Source organism: Pelecanus crispus, chromosome 8, assembly GCF_030463565.1.
Source record: "Pelecanus crispus isolate bPelCri1 chromosome 8, bPelCri1.pri, whole genome shotgun sequence".
In the NCBI taxonomy this organism is placed as follows: Eukaryota; Metazoa; Chordata; class Aves; order Pelecaniformes; family Pelecanidae; genus Pelecanus; species Pelecanus crispus.
The window spans coordinates 47,981,347-48,002,685 of record NC_134650.1 but is presented as its reverse complement, the minus strand read 5'-3'; the positions used below and the strand labels follow the sequence as shown (position 1 = coordinate 48,002,685).

Below are 21,339 nucleotides of genomic sequence, written 5' to 3'. Positions count from 1 at the left end.
GGCTCGGACACAGCCCGGGGCCGCGCAGCACGCCGGGCACGTGGTCCAGCCCTCGCCTCCCGTCCCGCATCCTCGAGGCCGAGCGCATCCCAAGGGGCCTGCGGGGAGCAGCTCTGCCCAGCCTCACCCTCCTTCAGAGCCATTTTTGACCCCCTTCCCTCCTGGCCAGCACGGAGCAGCACCGCCCGAACTGGCGCAGCTCCGTGACATGTCACCCCCTTCTGTCATCCTGCCAAAGAGCAGCAGCTATTGCTAGAAACACGCTGACCACTAAGTGCTGCCTGCTGCCCTCGGCAGCGGCGCCGGGGCCTCTGCCAGCCGCAGCCCAATGCTTCTCGCTGAACACGTGCTCACGGTTGTATTTCGTCCTTCCTGACAGCCTGCAAGGCTGCCTGCCCCGGGCCAGCCCTGCCTGCCCCAGGCCTCAGGCAGGGGATGATGCCGGGGCTGCGGAGCGGGTCAGAGGTGCTGCCGGCGCTGGGACTGACCTGCCAGAACCACTGGATCTGTTTGCTGTTCTTGGTGTAGTGCCGGTAGATGGTGTTCTTCTGCCAGTCGTTCATGTCGATCTCCTGCATGCCGCACAGCATCAGCTGGGGACAGAGGACAGTCAGCTTGGGGACAGAAACAGGGCCCTGCGCCCGCGCTTCGCAGCGCCAGCTCCTCCGGTGCTGGGCTTCGCAAGGCACAGGCTCCAGCACCGGGCACGGAGGTGTCCGGGAGGAATTCCTCGCCTCCAACAGGACATTTTCTCGCTAACGGACCCAACGAGCCACCCCACAGACCCAACCACCCGAGGTGGCGGTACCCCCATCAGCAGAGCCGAGGGGCAGAGGGTGCGAGCGGAGCCTGCGCGCTCCGCCATCACTGCGTGCCGTTCCCGGGGCAGCCTGCGGTGGGGCGGGAAGCACCGGCACCTCCACGTCCCCGTCCCAGCACAGGCGCCAGCTCACCTCCAGCTCCTTCTCGTCGAAGTACCGCAGCCACTCCAGCGGCACCACCTCGTTGAAGCCGTCCAGGAAAGCCTTGGTCTGCTCCTCCACGCCCCGCGTGAACCTCCAGTCTGTCAGCAGCCTGGGAAGGCAGACGGCGGTCGGCAGGCAGCCAGCGCCGCTGGCCCGGCACGGGGAACCCTCGCCATCCCTCCTGCCGGCGGGGAGGGCCCTGGGAGCCGCAGGGGTGCGTGGGGAGGGGGAGAGGGGCTCCTGCAAATCAGCGGGGCTCCCCTCGGTCCCCACTAGTGGGTTTCTCTGCCTCCGAACCTGTGAGCAGCAGACAGCCCCGGGCACAGACCAGCAGCCTTCGGGAGGGGTGCAAACCACGTCCCCCGGGCCAGAGCCTCCCATCAGCAGGAGGAGACGGCCCTGGCAGCCCCCAGCCAGCCCAGCAGCGGACAGGCAGGGTGAGCAGCCTCGGCACAGGGAGAGAAGTCTCACCCTCTCTCCCCTCTCCTCTTTCCTGAAAGTACTGGCAGCTGCCCAGCCAGCAGCAAGCCAGACCGCAGCGGAGCTCGGCCGACCGCGCCAGCCCATACTTGTCACAGGCCACGTAGCCCAGGGAAGCGGCCACGTCCCAAGCCCCACGTTCCCACCCCAGAACTGCCCTGCAGCCAGCGGGGGTAGGCGCCCGGCAGGGGCCTCGGGGCAGCCACTCACATGATGTACTCCTCCTTGTTCTCCTCCGTCACCCGGATGCTCTCGCCGCCCTCCTTCAGCTCGTGGGTGGTCACCTTGCCCAGGATCTCCATGTCCTGGATGAAGTACAGCTCCAGGCCGCACTCCTCCAGGCTGTTCTCCCTGCGGGAGGACACCGGGATGTGGTTTCTGATGGAGGCACCCGACAGCAGCGAGGGGCCGTGGGGAGGAACGCTGCCTCCCCGCAGCGGGACGGGCCCCGGGCCGGGAGGGAGCCGGGGCACTCACTTGGTCCAGACGATGGAGTTGTAAAACTCGGGGTCGATGGATTCCAGGTCCTTCAGTGTGGGCCGCTTGTTCAGCATCCGCTTGTAGAAGGGCAGCGTGAAGCCAGTATCGATGAACTTCCCATGATACAGAGCCTGCGGCCAGGAGGTGATGCCGGGTCACGGGGGACCCCAGGACGGACCCACCGGGGCAGCCATGGGGCGAAAGGGAATCGTTCCCGGGGTCCCAGAGCCGTGGCGCTCGCTCCTGGCCGACAAACGCGGCGGGGAGGAGCGGGGTCCCCCCAACAGCACTGCCCAGGGGCGGCTCGCCCAGCGCGGGGTGTGCTCGCAGCCCCTCTCCTCTCCCCACCGCAAATTCCACCCCGTCTCCTTCTCCCCTCACAGCTCTATTAAGAGCACTTGTTTAAACAGAGCTGTGCTGCGGCTTCCCTGAATCCCTGGCTTCCAGGAGCCCCAAGGCAAAGGCAGCCAAAAATAATGCAGACGCTTGTCTAGAACGGCCCAGCGGTGAGTAATAGTCTGGGGTTTTATTGGTATCCTGCAACGCGCAGGGCAGGGCAGGGCAGGACAGAGCAGGGACCTGAGCAGCGCACAGCCGCCTCCCACACACGCCTCACGGGGCCACGGGCCAGGGACCCTTCCCCACGCTCGGGGAGCCCCCGGCAGCCCCCCTGCCAGCCCAGGGCTGGGCGACCTGCAGCACGTGGGCCTTGGGGAACGCGAGACGAACGGGAGGAGCCGCGCCGGGGCTTGGGCAGCTGGAAAATCTCACACTGCTTGGGCTAAAAATAGCCCCTGGAGCTGCAGACCCGACAGCACCTGGGGTGGAAGCCAAAGACCTGGAGCCATCCCCGCCACACAGCCCCTGGGAAACCAGGTCCCCTCCGGCCCCACGGCCATTCCCCGGATTTCAAATGCATCACCCCACAGCCTTCCCCGCGGCACCCCGGCGATGGCCCGTCTCCCACAGACCCACACCTGCGTGAGACGGGGCTTCAGGAGGGCGCCGGCGCCGAGCCGAGCACAGCCGTGGCGTGGGGGGCTGCCCCTCACCCTGCTCACCGCCCCCAGCCCCTGCAAGGCCCCCGCTCCGCGGGGACGGACACAGATGAAGGCTCTTGTCGCCCGTCACCTCCCCAGCCGCTCTCACCCTGGGCTCTTACCATGGCGATGAAGCGGCCGATGAAGCGGAAGTAGGTGAGGTGGTCAGGGTTGATGGAGGAGGCAGGGTTGATCTGCAGGCAGTAGTTGTTCTTGCCAGCGTACTCGAAGAGGCAGTACATGGGGTTGAGCACCTCGTGGGACAGGAGGAAGAACCACTCCCTGGGGCGAGAGGAAGGGGAAGCGCGGTGACGAGCGGCTTGAGCAGCCGGGGTGCCCAGGGGCTGCGCGGGGACGCCGTGCCCCGGCGGAGGGGACAGCCACGCGCCGCCGCGGCACGCCCCGCACAGACCAGGCGCCCGTCTCCTCGGGGTGCCGGTGCAAGCGTTGGGCCCTGGCGTGACTCGGCGAGGGCGTCCGCCGCCCCAGGGGTGCTGCGTGTGCTTCGCGAAGGGCTTCCGGAGACACCAGCGAGAAACACCCCGGTTTGCCGGAGGCCCCGCTCGGAGCGCCGGGGATCCCAGCAGGCACCACGTGGCTCAGTCCCACCCGGGCCGTCACACACGTGCTGTTGTGTGCACCCCGAGCTGTGTGCGCACACACACCCAGCCTCCCCGCACAGGCTCCCCCCGCGAGCCCCACACCGAGCTCGAAGCGGCACGGGACGGGTACCGTCCTGGCTTTACTCCCCCAGCCACGCAGGGAGACGGGAGTCCTCGGACGCAGAGGCAGCCCCGGCATCCCGTCCGTGGTTCTACCCTGTGGTAGAACAGCATGACGTAACCTACCATAGGGTAAAACCACTGGCAGGACACAGAGAGAGGTGGAGAGCAGGAGCCCCTGCACCAGAGCCGGGGGCAGCGGCACTATGGAGGAGGAGCGGGCGAGAGCACGGCAGCACGAATGCCGGGGTGGCGGCAGGCGGGGGGAAGCGTTAGCCCAGCACCAAGGAGGATGCCCCGAGCGAGCCGGCGGGGGCTTATGGGGACACGGGACCCCCCTCCAGCCGAGACGCAGCCCACGCTCTGTGGTAACACCATCCTCAGGGCAGGCAGTGGAGGCTGCAGCAACCGCATCTCACCACGCCTGCCCCGGCACGCACCGACTGTCCCGGGAAACAGCAGGGCCTGCTGGCTGCGACGGCAGGCTGTGGGGAGAAGAGGCCACTCGACCCATCGCCCCGCCGGGGGCGGCAGGAGACCCCCAGCGGGGTCCCCCAGCCCTCTCTGCGCCAGGGACAGGCTGGTGCGATGCTTTCAGGGTGTTCCACCATTCTTAAAACTCACGCTGTTTGCCATTTGAACAGCCCTGGGCTCCTCCGCCCAAGCAGGCGCTGCAGAAAGGCCGGGGACCCCGAGGGCAGGTGCCGGACAGACTCCCGTGCCTGCACCGCCCTTTAGGGATTCGCGCCGCAGGCAGGGCGCAGCCCCGGCGAACGGCAGCCGCGTGCTCTGGCACACCGGCGCTCACCTGGCGATGCCGCCGTAGTCCAGGCCCTCCTCTCCTCGCATGATGATGTACAGGCGTCGCCGCAGGTCGTACGGCTTCATGTTCATGATCTGGGGAGAAGCAAGGGGAAGCGTCACCGCGGGCAGGTGTGAGGGCCGGCTCCACACCTCCCCGGGCTCTGCAGCCCCGACACCTCCTCACCTGCTGGAAGGAGTCCTCAAAGAGCGTCTGTCGGGAAACGCTGATCTTCACGTGGCTGGGCAACGCGTTCGACTACGAGCAAGGCAGAGACACGAGGCTTTGTGCAGGCTGGCAGAGCGGCTCCTCGCCCGCGCCTGCCCACGGGGTCAGGCTGTCCACGCACCCACCCAGCCCCGTGGCTCAGCAGCCCCCGAGCTGCCACGGCTCTCCGGCTGCTCTACTCACATGGCAGAGGAAGCGGAACTGGTGGTACTTCCAGCGAAAGCTCCGGTCGTATGCCCCCGGGGAGCCACCCTGCTTGCTCCTGCAAAAGCAGCACGGGCCGTGGTTCAGCATCCCCGTCTGCCCTGGCGTGAGCTGCCCGGCCCCAGCAGCCTCATCGCCTGCCAGGCGGGAGGAAGATCTCTGGGGCGCAGCTCACCTCCGTCAGAGCCAAATGTGGGGCCCTAAACCCACTATTTGGTGCCTTTACAACGACGCTGACCCACTTCCACTCCGTGTCACGACCACGGGAAGGCACGAGCTGCCAAGAGGCAGCTCGAGTCCCAGCTCCCACTGTGCAGCCCAGCTGCAGGGCGAGGGGCCCAGCCCAAAAGCGCTTACCCAGACTCAAACCCAGGGCGCGGGTCCTTGAAGGTGGTGGTGCGAGTGTTGTGGTCCACAAAGTAGCGCACACCCTCGTTCGTGTACTTCATCTCCCAGCCGGGCGGCAGCGGCGGCTCCTGGATCATCCTGCCGACAAGGAAGGGGTCACCAGGAAGGCACCTCAGGCATCTCTCGCCCTGAACTGTGGCCCTCCAAATTGCTGCCCTTGGGGACCACCTTCAACTTGCGGCTCCGTGCCAGGCAAAAGGAAGGATTTATGGTGTGGGATTAGCGGGAGGAAGCCTGCACCCCGAGACAGGAGCCCCTGCCTGGGCTGTGCTCTCGGCCACAGCCAGGACTGGCCACAGTGACAGCTTCACGCTGCCTGCGGGCGAGGCGGCCTCAGTGGAGACCCGGGCCAGGTCCTCAGCCGGGGCCAGTCTCTGGAGAACCGCAACCCAGAGCTCTCAGGAGCCCAAGCAGAGCCCTGCAGGAAGGCAAGAGGGCAAGAAGAAAGCACCTCTTTCTGCCCAGAAAGCCCTGCGGTCTTCCCCATCCTCATCTCCACCCTCAGCTCCCACAAGCTGAGAGCTGCCCCGCGACGCCAAGGGTTGCGGCATCCAACCCTCCCGGGCTCCGCCACTGCCCGCTCACTGCCTGCGGTTCTCAGTGCTTTTGGCTCCCCAGCGCCGCAGCCCGCTTGGTCCCCCGGCACGGCCAGCTCTCAGCTCTCGGTAGCCCATCGCATGGACCTTCCGAAATTGCAAGCATCCTCCCTGCTCTCCCCGCAGGCTGCCTACCCCTGCGTGCGAGGGTCTTCCCACTGGGTGGTCCGCGTGTTGTGGTTCACGTAATACACTCGCCCATTGTCCTGTCTCTTCTCTAAGAGAAAAGGGAGAGGAAGCGTTAGCTGGAGCGCCCTGGCCAGCGCTGAGCCCCAGTCCCGGGAACAGCCCTCCCCTTCCCAGCTCATGAGAAGTCGGCTCCCCATGTCCCACCTCCCCGCTGGTGCTGCCCTGGCTCATTTGGAAAAGCTACGATAAAAAAACCCCTACATTTCTCCTACGTGCACAGGCCAGCTTTCTCCGGTGCCCTCAAGGCCAGTGTGCGGGGAGGTGCCACAGCCAAGCCTGGCCCTGCCAACGCGCTGCCAGGCTGGCACAAGAGGCGTGCTCGGCCACGCACCTCGCAGCACGCATACGCAGCCTCCTCGGGCACGCAGCGCTCCGCAAGCGCAGCATCCCTCCAGGCTGATCCGCGGGTGCTTTCTCAAACGCATCCGATCTCCCTGCGTGGCCCTGCTGCTGGCGCACAGCTCGCGATCCCGGCGCGCGCTGCACACGCGTGCACGCCCACACCTCCTCCTGTCGCGCACAGGCGCAAAACGAGCACGCCGCTCACACCAGCGGCGCTGCTCGACCCCGCTCCGTGCCCGCAGCCTCGCACATGTGTCGCACAGCAGCTTCCCCGCACACGCTCCCCACCTCGCCCGGGCACCTGCACCCACCCCACGCGCCCACTCTCGTCCCACCTGCACGCCTGCCGACGCCGCTCTGCCTCTCGCCAGCCACCCCCCTGCCCACGCACGCTCGCTGCCTCCCCACCAACACGTGTGCCCCACACGCAACACACCTCCTCCCTCCACGTGCCTGCGTCACTCCCCGCACGCAGGGCCCTGCTCCATGCCGGCAGGGACGCCCTGCACGCACGCTCCTGTCACCTCCTGGCCACCGCGGTTCCCCTCGCTGCGTCTCGCTCCTGGACTGTTGGAAGCGGCCCCCAGGGACGTGGCTCCAGCAGACCCCGCGTACGATGGTCAGGACTGCATCCACCCCGAGGACCCCCACCCCAGGGTGCTCAGCCCCACGCAGAGCTGTGCTGCCCGGCTCTCCTCCCAGGCCAGGGCTCGCTGACGCAGGAGGTGGGCCGCCCAGCGCAGCGGCAAAGGCTCCAGCACCGTCCCCATCGAGACCCTGCCCTTGGAGACCCCCTTCCTCTGTCCTGCTCCAAGCTCCCCCCAATTTTAACCCCTCTCCTGCTTTCCCTGCCTGCCTGGCACAGCACCGCCCGTCTGCCACCCATCCGTGCCCACGAGCATCCCAGCCTGCCCTCTCCAGTGATGCTCTTGCCACGGAGCGGGGATGGCACAGGGACCTTTCAAAACATCCCGGCACATGATGCTTGGGCCATGGGGACAGGACAGCCAGCCCCGCTCCTGCCAGCCCCCAGCCCCGCTGTGGAGCGGGGCAGAGCATCCCGGGATGCACGCACGGCAGCAGGACGGATCCCTGCTCGGCAGAGGAGGGGTCTGGGGACGAGCAAGGATTTGGATCCCCAGCCTCTCCCCCCGTCCAAGAGAACAACCACAAGCACTTCTGCATTCAGTAGCAGAGAGAGACTGGGAACTCCTCCAGGAAAAGGGGGGAAAAAAACAAAAAAGGAAAAAAAGCTGGATTTCAAATCAGAAGTCGTGCTAATCACAGGCAGACTCAGCCCCACATGCAGCAGAGCACTGGGAACACTGGCTCCCCAGCCACCGTTCCCACTAACGCCAAGGACGGGAGTGAAGGAGCTGCTGACGGCACCGTGCTCCCCGCAGGGCGGGCAGGGTCCCGCTCCGGCTGACGGAGGAGCGTTCCTGGCAGGCTGTCCGGCGAGCGCGGCGGCAGGCAGGTGAGGCGGCTCAGTACTTACCCCAGCCGGGAGGAAGGGGACCGAGAGGATCATTGTCGGACGGGGCGCCGGAGGACTAGAGACAACAGAGAGGGCAAAAACACAAAATAAAAACCAGGGCAGGGACGCCTGGGAAGAGCGGAGTGTGGAGGTGAGCTGTGCAGCCTCCGCTCCCACTCGCCTCCCCTTGGCCCGCAGCTCCCAGAGAACTAAAAAAAAAAAAAAAACCAAAACAAAAAAAAACTTGCACACTCAAGGGGGGTTAAAAAAAAAAAAAGGAGAAAAAAAAAAAAAAGCACAAACTAAACAAAGGCTGGGGCAGCCAAGGGGGTGGCAGGGCAGGGGCCGTGCCGCACGGAGGGGAGCGGGATGGCGCGGCAGGGTCCAGATGTGCGCGGCTGCTCGGCTCCCGCCGGCCGTCCCCACCAGATACACCTCCAGCCTCCTCCAAGAACCACACACAAGAGGGGAAAAAATATCGCAGGCCTTTCCAATGAAATCATTCCCACAAGCCCTGTCCACGCCCAGCGCTTCCTGGCGGGCCAGCGGCCCCCTCCTCCCCGGGCAGGGCGCGGGGTGCGGGATGCGCTCGCACTGAGGCCGCATTCATCCCGCGCAGACGGGCGGCTCCGCACCCCGCCAACCCCCCCAGCAGGTTGGGGGCTGCCGCACAAAGCACCTTTCTTCTTCCCCATGGCGGGCAGAGCCGGCGGCCGTCACCCAGCCTGAACCGGGGGGATGCCCCGGGACACGGGGAGCGGGCTGGCGCGCGGCCCCGGCGTGGGTGAGCCCCCCGTCCCCAGCTCCGCCGGAGGTCCCTGGGGATGGAGGCGCAGCCCCAGCGGTCGGGGCTTCAGGGTAGGAGGAGGCCTGCAAGTGCTGTCAATGGTTAAATAAGGAACGCATTGTTACCGAAAAGGCATTTTCATTGCACCTCCTGAAACCCAGCTGCTGGAGAGAGGCCGGCGTCCCAGCCCTCCGCACTGGGCTGGGGATCGGCGTCAGCCTGGGCTCAGGAAATGCCGCCCGGCCCTCCCGCCCAGGAGCGGGAGGCAGCCCCGGGCCCAGGCACGGCCGCTATTCGGGGTGCCAGGGCCCCCCACTCAGACAGGCAGCAGCATTTGGGGCGCCCCACGGCAGCCCAGCACCCTGGGGATGTCCTGCGGCGCGTCAGGGACGGGGCTGGCACAGTCCGTGCCTCTCCGAGCTTCGTCTCTTCTACCTGACCCCACACGCCAGGACTGGGCGCAGGAGACGCTGTCCCGGCAGCGGCCAGCCCGGCACGGCATGCCTGCGGCGTGGGGCACCCTCCACTCCCTCCCTGCCCAGGCAGGCTGGCCAGAGACGCAGCCGAGTCACGTCCAGAGGTATCACCTCACTGTGACCTAAAAATAACTAATTAAAACTAACGGGGCAGAGACAGACGAGCCTGGGGCAGAGCTCCGGGGAGCCGGCCCCTCCGGCAGCTCTCCACAGCCCCTGGGAGGTTGCTACCTGGCCCCTCGCGCCAGCAAGACCCCTCGGTGCAAGGGACGCTGCGTGCGGGCACAGCCCGGGGAGCCCCGCGGCACCCGGGTGCCTGCCGGCAGAGTGGTCCCTGCCTGCACCCCAGCCCCCCGAGCTGCGGCTTCCCCCAGGGGCTGCGTGGAGAGGGCTCTGCATCACCCAGGGCCGTGGCACGGATCATCCCCTCCCCACCTTCCTCTCCTGGCAAGGAGGGCAGGTGGATGCTGGGGACGGGAGGGCAAGGCAAAGCAGAAAGCCACGGCAGGGAGGGAGGGAGGCAGAGCGGGAGCCATCGCCGCTGGCAGCAGAGAGCTTGAAACAAAAAGTACAATCGTTTCATCAGGCTAAATTTGGAGCGCGAGTCCCTCCCTCCGCACTCCACGGAGCCCGGCCAGGGTGAGTCGCGCAGCGCTGGAGCGGCTCCAAGGCTGGCGCTGGCAGAGACACGAGCGAGCGACAGGCCCGGAGCCCCGTTTGGCCTCCAGTGGAAGCCCCCTCCTGCGCACCCCTCCGCAGCGGTCCTGCGAACGGCATGCCGAGGGCAGCAGAGCCGTGACGGTCCCGTTCCTGCCGCAAGGCTCGGAAGGTCGGGCGAGCTGTCCGGAGAAGAGATGGGCAGGGGGAGGAAGGGGGCAGAGCAGCTTCCCGCACCCCCGGGGAGCGGCCCCGGTTGCATCTCATGCAGAGCAGCACCGGAGGACGGACTCTGCACCCCCCTCCCAGAGAGCATCCGAGCTCCTCGCTGGAGCACAGAGCTTTCACCAGCGCTAGCAGCGCTGCTGGGACACGTCAGCCTCCTGGCTTTCTCCAAGAGGAGCTAAACGTCAACGGGAGACTGGTCACCCTGCTCTGCCCACCTTCACTCCACACCTGCCCCACCAGACCTCCCCGCCCTCCGGCAAGAGCCGTGTTCTACACCGCAGCACAGCCTCTGCAAGGCACGTGGCCGGCTGACGGCAGAGAGCACTGGGACGTCGCCGCGCCGGGAGGCAGAAACGCTCCGGCCTGGCTCTTTCCCAAGCACTGCTCACCCTGCAGCACAACGGCCGCCAGCACCGTCCTGGTTATCAGAGGGTGCTCGCCACCACTGGAAACTGGGTCCCGGCTCCAGCAGCAAAGGCAAGACCAGGACAAAAGTGGTCTCTGCCCAGGAGCTATTGCTCTGCAGGGCTGTTGAGAGATCATTCCCTGAGCAAGGAAATGCAGCTACTCAGCCCAAACCAGGAACGAGGGGAAGAAGCAGAGAAAGCAGGAGGTGCTCGTTCCCTGCGCTCTCTCGGTCCCCTGGCTCTTGAAGCCCCTACTGTGCCAGCACTTGTCCCCTGGGCCTGCAGCTACTGCTGCTGACTCCTGCTGCCACCCAGGACCCAGCTCGCTGTCCTCAGTCCAACAGAGACGTGGGGAGGGACGAGCTCAGCCCTGAGAGCCTCCCCTCCTGCTAGAGACCCAGCTCCCACAGCTTCCTCAGCATGTGCCCAGCTCCGACAGCAAGCAGCAAGTCCTGCAGGTAAGCAGCAAGGCACGGCCGACAGGAGCCACGGGACAAAGCAGTGCCTCGCCACGCTGGCACTGGAGGGACACCCGGGACAGGCTGCTGAGGACACCTCCCACCACCCTCCAGGGCCATGCAAGCTGGTTTATTAAAAGAAAGTTACTCCCACAGGGCTCTCTGCACGCAGCAGAGGAACTCGTGGGCTCTCCCGTCCGAGCGCTGCTCCGCCGAGCTCAGCGAGCCGACAGACCCCACGCAGCCCAGCGAGCACCTCCCCACGCTCAGGGTCTCCCAGGCCAGCCCAGGTGAGACCAGTGGGAGAGCCAGGCGAGACCTCCACCGCCGCAGCCCCCGGCTCTCACCTGGTACAGGAATCTTTGGCTGAACTGCTGCATGGCTCCTTGGAGCTGGTTTCGCTGGGACTGCCACTGCTCATAGTTCCTGACGTACTCGGCCGTGGGGCGCTGCCACGTGGTGGTCCGGGTGTTGTGGTCCACGTAGTAATACCTGCCTCGAGGATCCACGCGCTTCTCCCACCTGGAAAAACCAGAGGAAGATGTCACTGTCTGTCCTCAGGCAGCTCGGCGGGTCCTGCTGGCAGGTGCCTCCAACACTATATCCTCCAAAACTCAATGCTAATGCCCATGTGAAGGCAGCAGAAAGAAACCCCGAGAGGCCGGGAGGCACAGCAGAAGGCACACACCATGGTCCCTCACCGAGGAACCTCCCATTGCCCTCGCCCAGGGGCTGCCTCCGGGGTCTGGACGTGCAGCAGCAGCTTGAGAATATCCAGCTGCTGCCCCAGAACGTGTTGAAAGGGCGACCGAGAGGAGCGCTGGGTTGTGAGCCACTTCCCCAGCTGCCACGCTCCCCTTGTGCTCCCCATGCAGCGGCTCAGCAGAGGATTTGTGGTCAAGCTGTGCCTCTCAGAAATGCAGGTGAGAAAAGCAGCTCATCGTCCTCTGAGGGAGAAATAGCCGAGAGCTGCCGGGTCCAGCTATGAAGACCGTGATTTTTCATTTCACTCTGCCACTACAGGCTGACTTCAGACTCTTGCTCTCTGGTTCCTCTCACAAGACCCTTTAACACGAGGGCTCCACTCCCAGCTCCAGCATAACCACCAGTTTCACAGCTGAAGGGGCTCTTCTGGACAAAGATCCACCACAAAAGACTAGCAAGACTTGAAGCAGCTCCCTGCAAGGGCACACGAGGCCTAGATGGGATGCCTAGACGCTAGCAGAGTTCGCACCAGGATGCCGTAAGCATTCCTCCAAGACAGCTGACCTCCGGCAGAGGCAAGGCACGGGGTTGGAGCCCTGCGCAGGAGGGAAGGAGCACACCTGGGGCACTCCAAACCTACCTTTCCAGGTAACAGCCTCCCTCTCTTAACACCAGATAGATTTCAAGCCGTTGTAGGATCAGAAAGCGGCTGCAGAGATCACAGCTTAACTGAAGGTAGTGTGTGCCCACAGGAACCTGGAGGCTCCCGTGGAGGAAAACAGGACGGGTCTGTATTTCACTTTCACACATTACGGCTGGCGGTTAAAGCACACTTCAGTCATTCCAGCCTTGAACAAACTCTAGAGAACAACAACAGTCTGGCTGGACCCACTTCTCTGCTTTTAGGAGCACAAAGAGGTGAGAATTCAACAAGCTTCTGCAGAGCACATGGCCCCAGGGCTGTGTAGAGCCTTTATGACCTGAAGGCTCTTTACTCCTGCAATGAAAGCACAGCCCTCCTGGACACGAGCTTTGCAGAGTGCTTCCTGCAGCTCTCACGGAGCTGAGCAGCAGCATCTTCTCGAGCAGAAGCAGACCCCAACGTGGCTGAGAACATAAGAGGCCCCTCAGAGAGGCCAGGGTCCAGCTCCAGGTTCGGGGCACACTGAGCGTGCCTGTTCCTGCTCACCAGGAGCTCAGCCCTCATCTAGAAGCATCTGTTTTTCCAGGTGACACAAGGCCCACCCACTCCCTTCTCCTGGTCCCTGGGGGGACTTTGCTGGCACCCCGTCCCAAAGGCACACCCCTCTGCTCTGCCCACAAGTGGTTGCACTGCTGCTCGAGTGTACAATGATTTCCATGGACTGTTTTACAAAAAAAAAAAAAAAATTAAAAAAAAAATCAACAGATCAGGAAGCTTTTCCCTTTTTGCAAACACTGAAAAGACCTTTCTGAGGATACAGGGTGTGCTTTCAGGCCAGTGAACACTTGGTCATCTCACCCCATTTCTTTTTAGGAATGAAAAGACCTTCCTGCTACCAATCCACTTCTTCCCTTTCATGCAGACTCCCATGCATCTGGTACAGCAAGTTCGTTCAGTATGCGAGATGCTTTACTTTCATTAAAAAATAATCCAGCCACCAAGCCAGGAAATATGAAATTATTACTCTACCCTTAATTGGTTTAGTGGTGGACTTGGTAGTGTTAGGTTAATGGTTGGACTGGATGATCTTAAAGGTCTTTTCCAAACTAAATGATTCTATGATTCTATGCCAACTGCCCCCAGAGCCCCTTACCCGGGAGGAAGGGGTCTCTCCCACGTGGTGGTCTTGTTGTTATGGTCTACATAGTAGACTCTACCATTAGGCAGCTCTCGCTGTTCCCACCTGCAAGAAAAAAATGAAAAAAAAAAAAAAAATCATGAGACGGTTGATACTTGCTAGCACAGAGACCAAACGCTGGCTGAGGTGGAGCTACCAAAAAGAACTGCCCGCTGCGATGCCAGCCAGAGCGGCGTGCCTCCCGCCGCACCACACACCGCGCCAGGGCCGGCTGGGGAGAGCGGCAGCCCTCGGCAGAGGACACGGAGGACACCCGAGGCAGACGAGCCAGCGCCTGTCCTCTCCTCAACCCCGGAGCTGAAGCGAAGGGGTTCAGCTGGAAGAAGCAACGTGGATCCAGCAGCCTCAGCCCCTGCACCTGGAGGGCGGCGAGAGCCCGAGCCTTGCCGCGTAGGACCGAGAGACCTCGCAGGCACCTTCATCCTCCTTAAATCGTGCCCCAACAGCCTGCCTAGCAAAACTGTTTGCATGTGCGCCCACAGACCCGGACTGTAGCTGTGCAGCCAAGCCTCTCCCACGGATCAGTGAGCCGTGAATAATTAATAATCACCTTATTACCATGAATGTCCAGGGAGCTGCATCTGGTGGATTAGCAAGCCTACCTCCTCGCACTGCTTAGCTACAGCGCGCTAACCTTTATTTAAAATAAAGAATGACAGCAGGCCTACATTGCAGTTGCTTGGCTTGCTAGATCAAGATGATCAGAGACGTGCTGTGGCAGCCTGTTTTCTGAAAACAGGCATAATTTGGAGCATAAATTCCTAATTTCCTCCAGAAAGTAGGAGGGTTGGCATAAGATTTCACACAGGGTCAGTTTTATGTCCTGTGAGTTTTTGAGGTAGTTTTCGTTTGGTTTCTCTTAATACATCTTTAAAGGGGAGCTTTTGAGTTTGGGCTGGGGCTGAATTTTCTCCTTGGCAGCCCTCCTGCTCGCTGCCGACAGATACCCCTTAAAAACATGGCATGCCCGCAAGGCACTCGCTTTGGAGGTGGTCCCTAAGGGGAGCCGGTGCGACAGGGAGGCCTGGCTTTACACAGCTACACTGCAAACCATTCTTTGCCTGCCTTCATTCATGAAAGTTTATGCCCTGGCAAAGGTAAAAGCTCCGCGGAGCACCACGCTTTCCTATCAGCTTTTACTCCGCAACAGAGAGGCGCGAGCCGGCAGCTGCTGACAGATAAAGTGTTCTCCTGCCACACTTCTGCTCCCACAGCTCTCCCTCCCGATTCAATCTTCAGTCTCAATTAATCAGCACAAAAAGCCCTAGGAAATTAATATACCGGCTTCTGTTGTGACAGCAAGGGAACAAATCTACGCTTGCAGAAAGCAAGAAGCCCTTAAGGAGGAGACGCGCTGACTGCCAATGCCCCATCGCCCGGGCTCACACCGTCCCTGCTCATCCTCAAACATTGTCATCCTCATTGAGGATGTCATGACATCCTCATTGTCAGGGGACAATGAAGCCACCAAACGGTGGCCTCAGCCACAACCACAAATCTGCTGCGACCACAGGTTGCGTGCATCACAGCCTCGAGACCGCTCTCGAAAGAGGTGGGAAGGCAGAAACGGGGAGAGCTTCAGCCGCATGCCGTCAGCTGGGGACCCCAGAGGTCCAGCAGCCACGCGGGCAGCCTGGAAAACCTCTGCCCCGGGTGGAAGGCCATCTTGCACTCTGAGCTAAGAGTCAGTTCCCCAAAAGCTGGAGGGGAACGCGAATGCCAGGCTCGGGATTTAGCAGAGAGATGTCTAACCCAAATCAGAGCTGTTGGCTTCGCTCCTCCGGGCTTCTCAAAAGTGCTGTCAACTTAATGCAGACGCAGAGGCCAGGTAACATCTGCAGATGAAAGCTACCAGTCAGCAGCACTGGATCTTTTTCATTCCTAGAACAGATCGAGGAACACCAGTGGTTATCTCCGATGGTCTCATCCATCTCCTTGCAGGTCTCTCCTGCAAGGCAGGACCTACTGCACCCGTACCCCTTTGACAGCGAGGGGCTGCCAAGCACAATTCCACCCCAAGGAGCATCCCCGTGAGAGCAGAGCCGGCACTACCCAGTGCCGTTCTGGGATCAGGAAGTCTTTGTCTCTCTGCCCGGCAGCCAGGCCTTTTCCTGGGTTACCCCTGGGCAGCGTTGGGCGTTGTCAGAGGGGAAACGCCTGGAGATTACTGTTGACTAGCGATGAACACAATGCTTCGTGAGCATAAAAGCACCAGGACAGCTAAAAGATTGAAATCTCTGAAGAGAAAATCGGCATAGCTGACGTTTCTTGAAGGCACAAGCATGTTCACCCCATGAGATGGACAGCAGAATGTCCCCGGGCATCGTCAGGGAGAAGGCAGGGCTGTGGAAGTGCCGCTGGCTGGAGAGCCATCCACTGCAAGCGCTTCAGATGGCCACCAGCAACCAGATACGGATCCAGCACAAGGCTCAGGTGGAGGAACGCTACTCTCAAACAAAACTCCAAGGCACAACTCTTCTCATGAGACTTCGCAGGAGTCGGCATCCTGCAAAAACCCTTTAAGCATCACCTTTCTGAGGTCAGTTGTACGTAACAGCCTCCTTTGGGTGGATCTAGAGACCGCAGCACCGCTCACCTACAGTGAGGACCCCCCCAGCCAGATGTCCCACCCGTTCTGTCCACGCTGACATGTAGTGCTTCAGAGATGAACGGGACATCAGCCTTGTGCACACAGAACCAGCGGTGCCAGCAGTCGTTACTGGAGGGGGCAGGTCCTCCAGGCTCATCAACAGGTTCTCCGATCAATACGGCTCTGAGGACTTGGAAGTCCTTATGGCAAGAGGCTCTCAAGCCCCCAGGTACCATTTCTGTGGCTGTAGAGACCAGAAATCCCACGATGAGGACTCCTCGAGGGCAGAGGGTTTCTGGATCCCTCAGATATTCCTCTGGGTGCCTTCGTGACTGCAAAGAGCCACGCAGGACTGGGGAGACCTGCTGGTGGCAGCTGCTTTGTCCGCTGTCCCCGTCTCACACCTACACAAGCAGGTGACAAGCTCACACGCTCCTCAGGTCAGCGGCTCCCTTGTGATCTGAAACCTTGGTTTGCCGAGGGCTGCCTCACCCTACGAACAGCGAACCACCGCCATTAAACAGCAAGCTGTGACAAACTGCTGCTATCGCTGACACAGCCACGGCCTCAGAAACAGTGGCACCGGGGGCAACCATCCTTGCTCAGACCCCCTTGCCCAGCTCTTCACAGGCTTCAGCCTTTCCGAGCTTCCCTGCATCCCGTCTGGGGATGGGATGAGCACAACGGGCTCTTCCTCCGTGGAGCCGACATCACAATAGCATTCCTCCCCCATGCCCGCGGCCACATCGCCACCGGCAAGGAAGATGGGCGGTTTAGCAAGCGCTAGATGGTGGGAGCTCTCACCCACGTGCACCGCTGCTGCAAGCGCGAAGCGCGCGACATGTCGGCCCCTGCTAGCTCCCCTCCGACTGCCCGCAAGGCTTGCGACGGCCGTGGATACAGGGAGCCGCGGCCAGTGTGAAGTGGCAGCGCTGAGGCAACCCTGCAGTCCAAACAAAACGCCCTCCTTATGTAAGAAACCACAGCCCCATGCCTTCTGCCAGGCAGCATAATGTACCTCTTTGTACGGGCGAGACAGCGCTGTGTATACACACCGTGCTAACGACCGTCTGTCCCCCGCGCGGGATCATCACTGATAGGAACCAGATGCAGGAGCCAGCAGCTCTTGTGCCCTCTCCCCTTTCGCTATCGGTCCGCTCGGAAACCCCTACGTGAGAACCGGGACGCCGCGCCGAAGGCCTCGAAGGCTGCGACCGGCTGCTCCTGTGCCGCACACGCTCCCCGGCTTCGCGAGGAAACATGCTCTGCCCAAGCCAGGAGGACGTGAAGGAGGTTCTAGGCACTATCGGGGCTGGAATTTATTCAGAACACCTTCCAGCACCCTCCAGCCCCTAGAACAGACTCCCGGTTGTGTGAGAGATGCCTTTGTGCCCGCCACATCTGGTGCAGATGTTCAGAGACAGCTATCTGAGCAGAATATATAGCTCTGAATCCCTGCATGAACCCAGCTGCTCTCGAGTCCATCTGCACGCAGCCCGGCGCGAGCAGGGAGGCTGGGGCTCAGCGCACCCACGAGCACGCAGCTAGGAAAAGCTGCCACCCCTCCGGAGGCTGAAGGGAAGCCGAGCGCGAGTGCTCCTCACGCTCCCACGGATGAAAGGAGACTCTTAGAGAACGAGGCAGGGCTCCTGCAGAAAGCCGGAGGGACAAGACGGCTTTCCAGCTGTTCAGTGCCAGAGCGACCAGCAGCTCTGCAGGGAACGTCGCTCCCGCAAGCGGCAAAGCGAGAGCGATCGCTCAGGGGCTCCACAGCGTGCTCTGCACAGCCGTCCCCGCAGGAGCCAGGCCAGCGAGGGGCTATCCTGCACCGTTTTCTGCCGAGCACGCTGCTGCCAGAGCTGAAGTGGCCTGGTTTTGTCTGCATCCCTTCTGCCTGAGACATCGCTGCCTCCACCAGCCCAGCCAGCCGCATCCCCATCTCCCAGGCTGGGCCCCAAACCACTAGTCGAAGCAATACCCTGGTGTGGCGAGCCAGCCAAAAATCCGCTGCCGTAGATCAGGTCTCGAGAGATCCCCAGAAGCTCATTTCTACCACCCCAGGGCCACAGTGTTTTGTGCAATCCCCTGTTTAGCAGATTCCTGTTTGTGCAAATCCCCGTTAGCCCAGAACCTGGTCTGGCCGCTCTCAGGGCAGGGCTCACACCATGGAGACCTCAACAGACTCAATTCCCCGCTCCCCTTCGCCTGGGAGGACCTTGATACTCGGTCTCCACCCGACCAAGCGGGTCAGCTGCTACCCGAGCCAGCCCAGCACGAGCGCGTAACTCGGAGCACACGCAAGAAGGTTGCTGCCCTCTTTCTCCCCTACAGATCCTACGGTCGGGATGGGGAGCGACAGATGCACAAGGTGCTAATCAAAGGTGTCTCCAGAGATCCAAATTCCGCAAGCTCAGCCTGGAGGACAGCTTGCTACCCCTCCATCGCTCTTCTCCAGCCATCTCCCAAAGTGTGACAGTTTCCTCCTCCTCCCCGCTCTGACACGCGTGGTTTTCTGGTGTGCGAGCACCGCAGGGAGACAGGCACAGGGAGGACATGGGCCACCCTTGCACCCGGCTGGCCCAGGTAAATGCAAGTCTGGCGTGTCTTAGAAAGCAGGGCTTGCAACCTCCCCGAGCCTCCGGAAACCCTAATCGTGAGAAACCCTAATCGTGAGATACCCGCAGGCTCCTCTCCACCCCGGGAAAGAAACAACAGCCTGTTTCCACCTGGGGCCGTGCAGAGGTGGGGAAAAGGAGACCTTCAGTCTACCTGGTAAGAGCAGAAAGGGGCATAAGCTCTGGCTGGAATAAAGACCTTTTTCAGAGCACTGGACTTTTCCAGCTGCCTGGAAACAGGAAGCGCCCAGGCCAGAGAACAGAAACCCTCACACACCCCGCATAAAGGCACACTGAGCCGTTAACCCTAATTACCTGTGACTGACACACGAGCGAGGCCCTGACCTTCCAGGCATCGCCTCAGCCAAAGGAAAATAAACAGCTCCCTTCATACGAAACACAAGCCATTTTCAGCCCCCCCACTTCTCGCTGCTTCGCATTTTCAGTCCAGAATTAAAGGTGTCTGAAATACAAGGGGAGAAGGACCCAGCTGCAGCAGGAAGGGGGGCCGAGTCCAGAGCCTGCCCGCTGCCCCCACCAAGAGCCAGCGACCCCACCGGCACGGCTCAGCCGGCCCCAGCTCTCCTCCCAGCCCCTTCCCCACATCCCACGGAGGAGGAGGATGCGGAGCATCCGCACCAGGGAGACGAACAAGCACAGCTACGAGAGGGTCCTGCCCATCTCCCCCCAGCAGTGGCCGATGCCCTGCGGTGTCTCTGGAGTGCGTTTGTGCCCGCCTGCTCAGAGGGAGCTCCCTGGAAATCCACGCTCGCTCCCTCGTGCGTTTCCTCCAACTGATCCCTTCAGCGGCCCCAGGAGAGCAGCAGCCTCTGCGGCTCCCCTGGGCACGGACACGGAGAGGCTGCTTGCCGCAGAGATGCGATTCCCTGTTTATTACCCCAGGGACCCGGAGCGGACGCAGATCAGACCCCAGCCCAGAGGAGGAGGGAGGAGCCCGCAGCACAGCCAGACGGCTCAGACAGGCAGGACAGGCTGTGCCAGGGGAGCGGGGGCACAGGGATCCCTGACAGGCGCTCCAGGCCCCCGCCGCTCTGCTGAGCGCCAGCGTTTCCTCCGACTCCTGGCGCAGCACAGCCCCCTCCCTCAAACACCCTCTTCTTCCAGCACATGGCAGTGCCCCAGTTTGCTCACGTCCCCCCGGCCATCCTTCCAGGGCCATGCTGCCCTCCCCAAGGGCCGCAGGCGCTCCATCGCGCTGACCCTCTCCGGGGAAGGGAAGTCTCCAGCGGAAGGCAGAGCTTACCCGGGGGGCAGAGCGTCCAGGGCTAGCACCGCTGCCCGGGCCGGCGGGGTGCTGGCGCCAGAGGCTGCCTCCTCTGCCTCTCCAGAGCTGGTCAGGGCAGGAAGGGCAGGAGCCACGGAGCCGTCGGCCGCGCTCGATGCCGCCACAGTCGGTACGGTCGCTCCCGCTGCCGGCCTTTCCTCTTCGATGTCCGCAGCGCCTGCTGCGTCTCCGTTCACTGGAAAGGCAGAGGGCAGAGACGTTAGCACCCAGAAAGGGTGACGGGGCGATGGCTGATCTACCGCACCCGTGCAGCCCTGGAAGCAGGGCACGTGGTGGGTGGCAGCCGCTGCCACCCAAGCACGGGACTCACGGTGCTCCCAGCCTGCAGCAAAGGCAGCACCTCCTTCACCCAGCAGTCAGGTCCCTCTATGAACCGCTGCCTTTTGGCAGAGACAAAAGCAGAGGGCACTTTGCATTTGCGCTCCGTATCTCTTCTGCCGCTTGCAAACATGCTGCGTGGCCGATGGGAATTCAGGTAATGAGCAGGAGCTCATTACTCCGGCGCAGCGTCCCCTCCCAGGCAGAGGGAAGGCCAGGCTCAGCAAGTCAGCTGGTGCACTGGTAAGAGCTAAATGTTGCTGGATTCCACTGAACTTTTGGAAAAGGGAAGGGGAAGAGACAGAGCAAAAGGAAAATTACAAAGAGAACTGAGGAGGAGGAAAATGCAGACCAAAAAAAAAAAAACCAAAAGAAAGGGAATTTGTTTGTCAAATATTTATTAGATAGCCAAAAAACCCTGAGACTTGGCAGTCCAGCAGAGGATAGCTTTCGCTACAAGACATCCTGGCTTCAGTGGCAAAGCAAAAGGATTAAAAACAAACCAGCAACAAGTAACAAAGAAGTAAGGGATGCAGACAGAGCTCCACAAGTTAGAGTTGAGAAATGTAGAGAACTGTAAGGGAAGTATCTGTGTCTACGAGCCCAAGTATTTGGAAGTATGGCAGGAAAAAAACCTCACAACGGTATCAACCCCCACAAATGGGTGACTGAAGAACTACAGACACGCTGCAGAAGAGGCGGACTGCTCGGGACGCTTTTGCTTTGCAGCTGGAGTGAAGCAGGACAGCATCCTCCAGCACCGGAGGAATCTTGGTACACAGCAGCAGCAACTAAAGGAGCCCTCAGGCAGCATCTGTGGGCGATGAAGGTTTCCAGGTCCGCAGGCTCACAGCAGCTTCCACCGGCGTCCTGCAAGACTCGGCTGAGGAGCTCTCTGACTGCTGCTCATTTCTAGCAAGCTTCGGAAAAGGCAATTTTAGAAGCTTCAAACAATTTGTGCCAATCTTCAAAGGGAACCTGCAGAATGACCTGGGTAACTACGCTGCGATCGGTTTGA

At 61.9% G+C, this 21,339-nt stretch overlaps 1 protein-coding gene across 1 annotated transcript in view; it reads right to left on the bottom strand.

Moving 5' to 3' along the window:
• Nucleotides 1–21,339, bottom strand: part of WWP2 (WW domain containing E3 ubiquitin protein ligase 2) — a 40,005-nt gene that overhangs the window by 1,577 nt on the left and 17,089 nt on the right. Inside the window, exons 7-20 of the mRNA XM_075715814.1 lie at nucleotides 19,962–20,178; nucleotides 13,448–13,537; nucleotides 11,294–11,468; nucleotides 7,955–8,009; nucleotides 6,061–6,142; nucleotides 5,279–5,407; nucleotides 4,901–4,979; nucleotides 4,676–4,747; nucleotides 4,496–4,584; nucleotides 3,088–3,247; nucleotides 1,923–2,056; nucleotides 1,656–1,796; nucleotides 954–1,074; nucleotides 489–593 (exon numbers count right to left, since the gene is read on the bottom strand). Of these exons, the coding sequence (XP_075571929.1) occupies nucleotides 489–593; nucleotides 954–1,074; nucleotides 1,656–1,796; nucleotides 1,923–2,056; nucleotides 3,088–3,247; nucleotides 4,496–4,584; nucleotides 4,676–4,747; nucleotides 4,901–4,979; nucleotides 5,279–5,407; nucleotides 6,061–6,142; nucleotides 7,955–8,009; nucleotides 11,294–11,468; nucleotides 13,448–13,537; nucleotides 19,962–20,178 (1,649 nt within the window). The remainder of the gene's footprint in view (nucleotides 1–488; nucleotides 594–953; nucleotides 1,075–1,655; nucleotides 1,797–1,922; nucleotides 2,057–3,087; nucleotides 3,248–4,495; nucleotides 4,585–4,675; nucleotides 4,748–4,900; nucleotides 4,980–5,278; nucleotides 5,408–6,060; nucleotides 6,143–7,954; nucleotides 8,010–11,293; nucleotides 11,469–13,447; nucleotides 13,538–19,961; nucleotides 20,179–21,339) is intronic.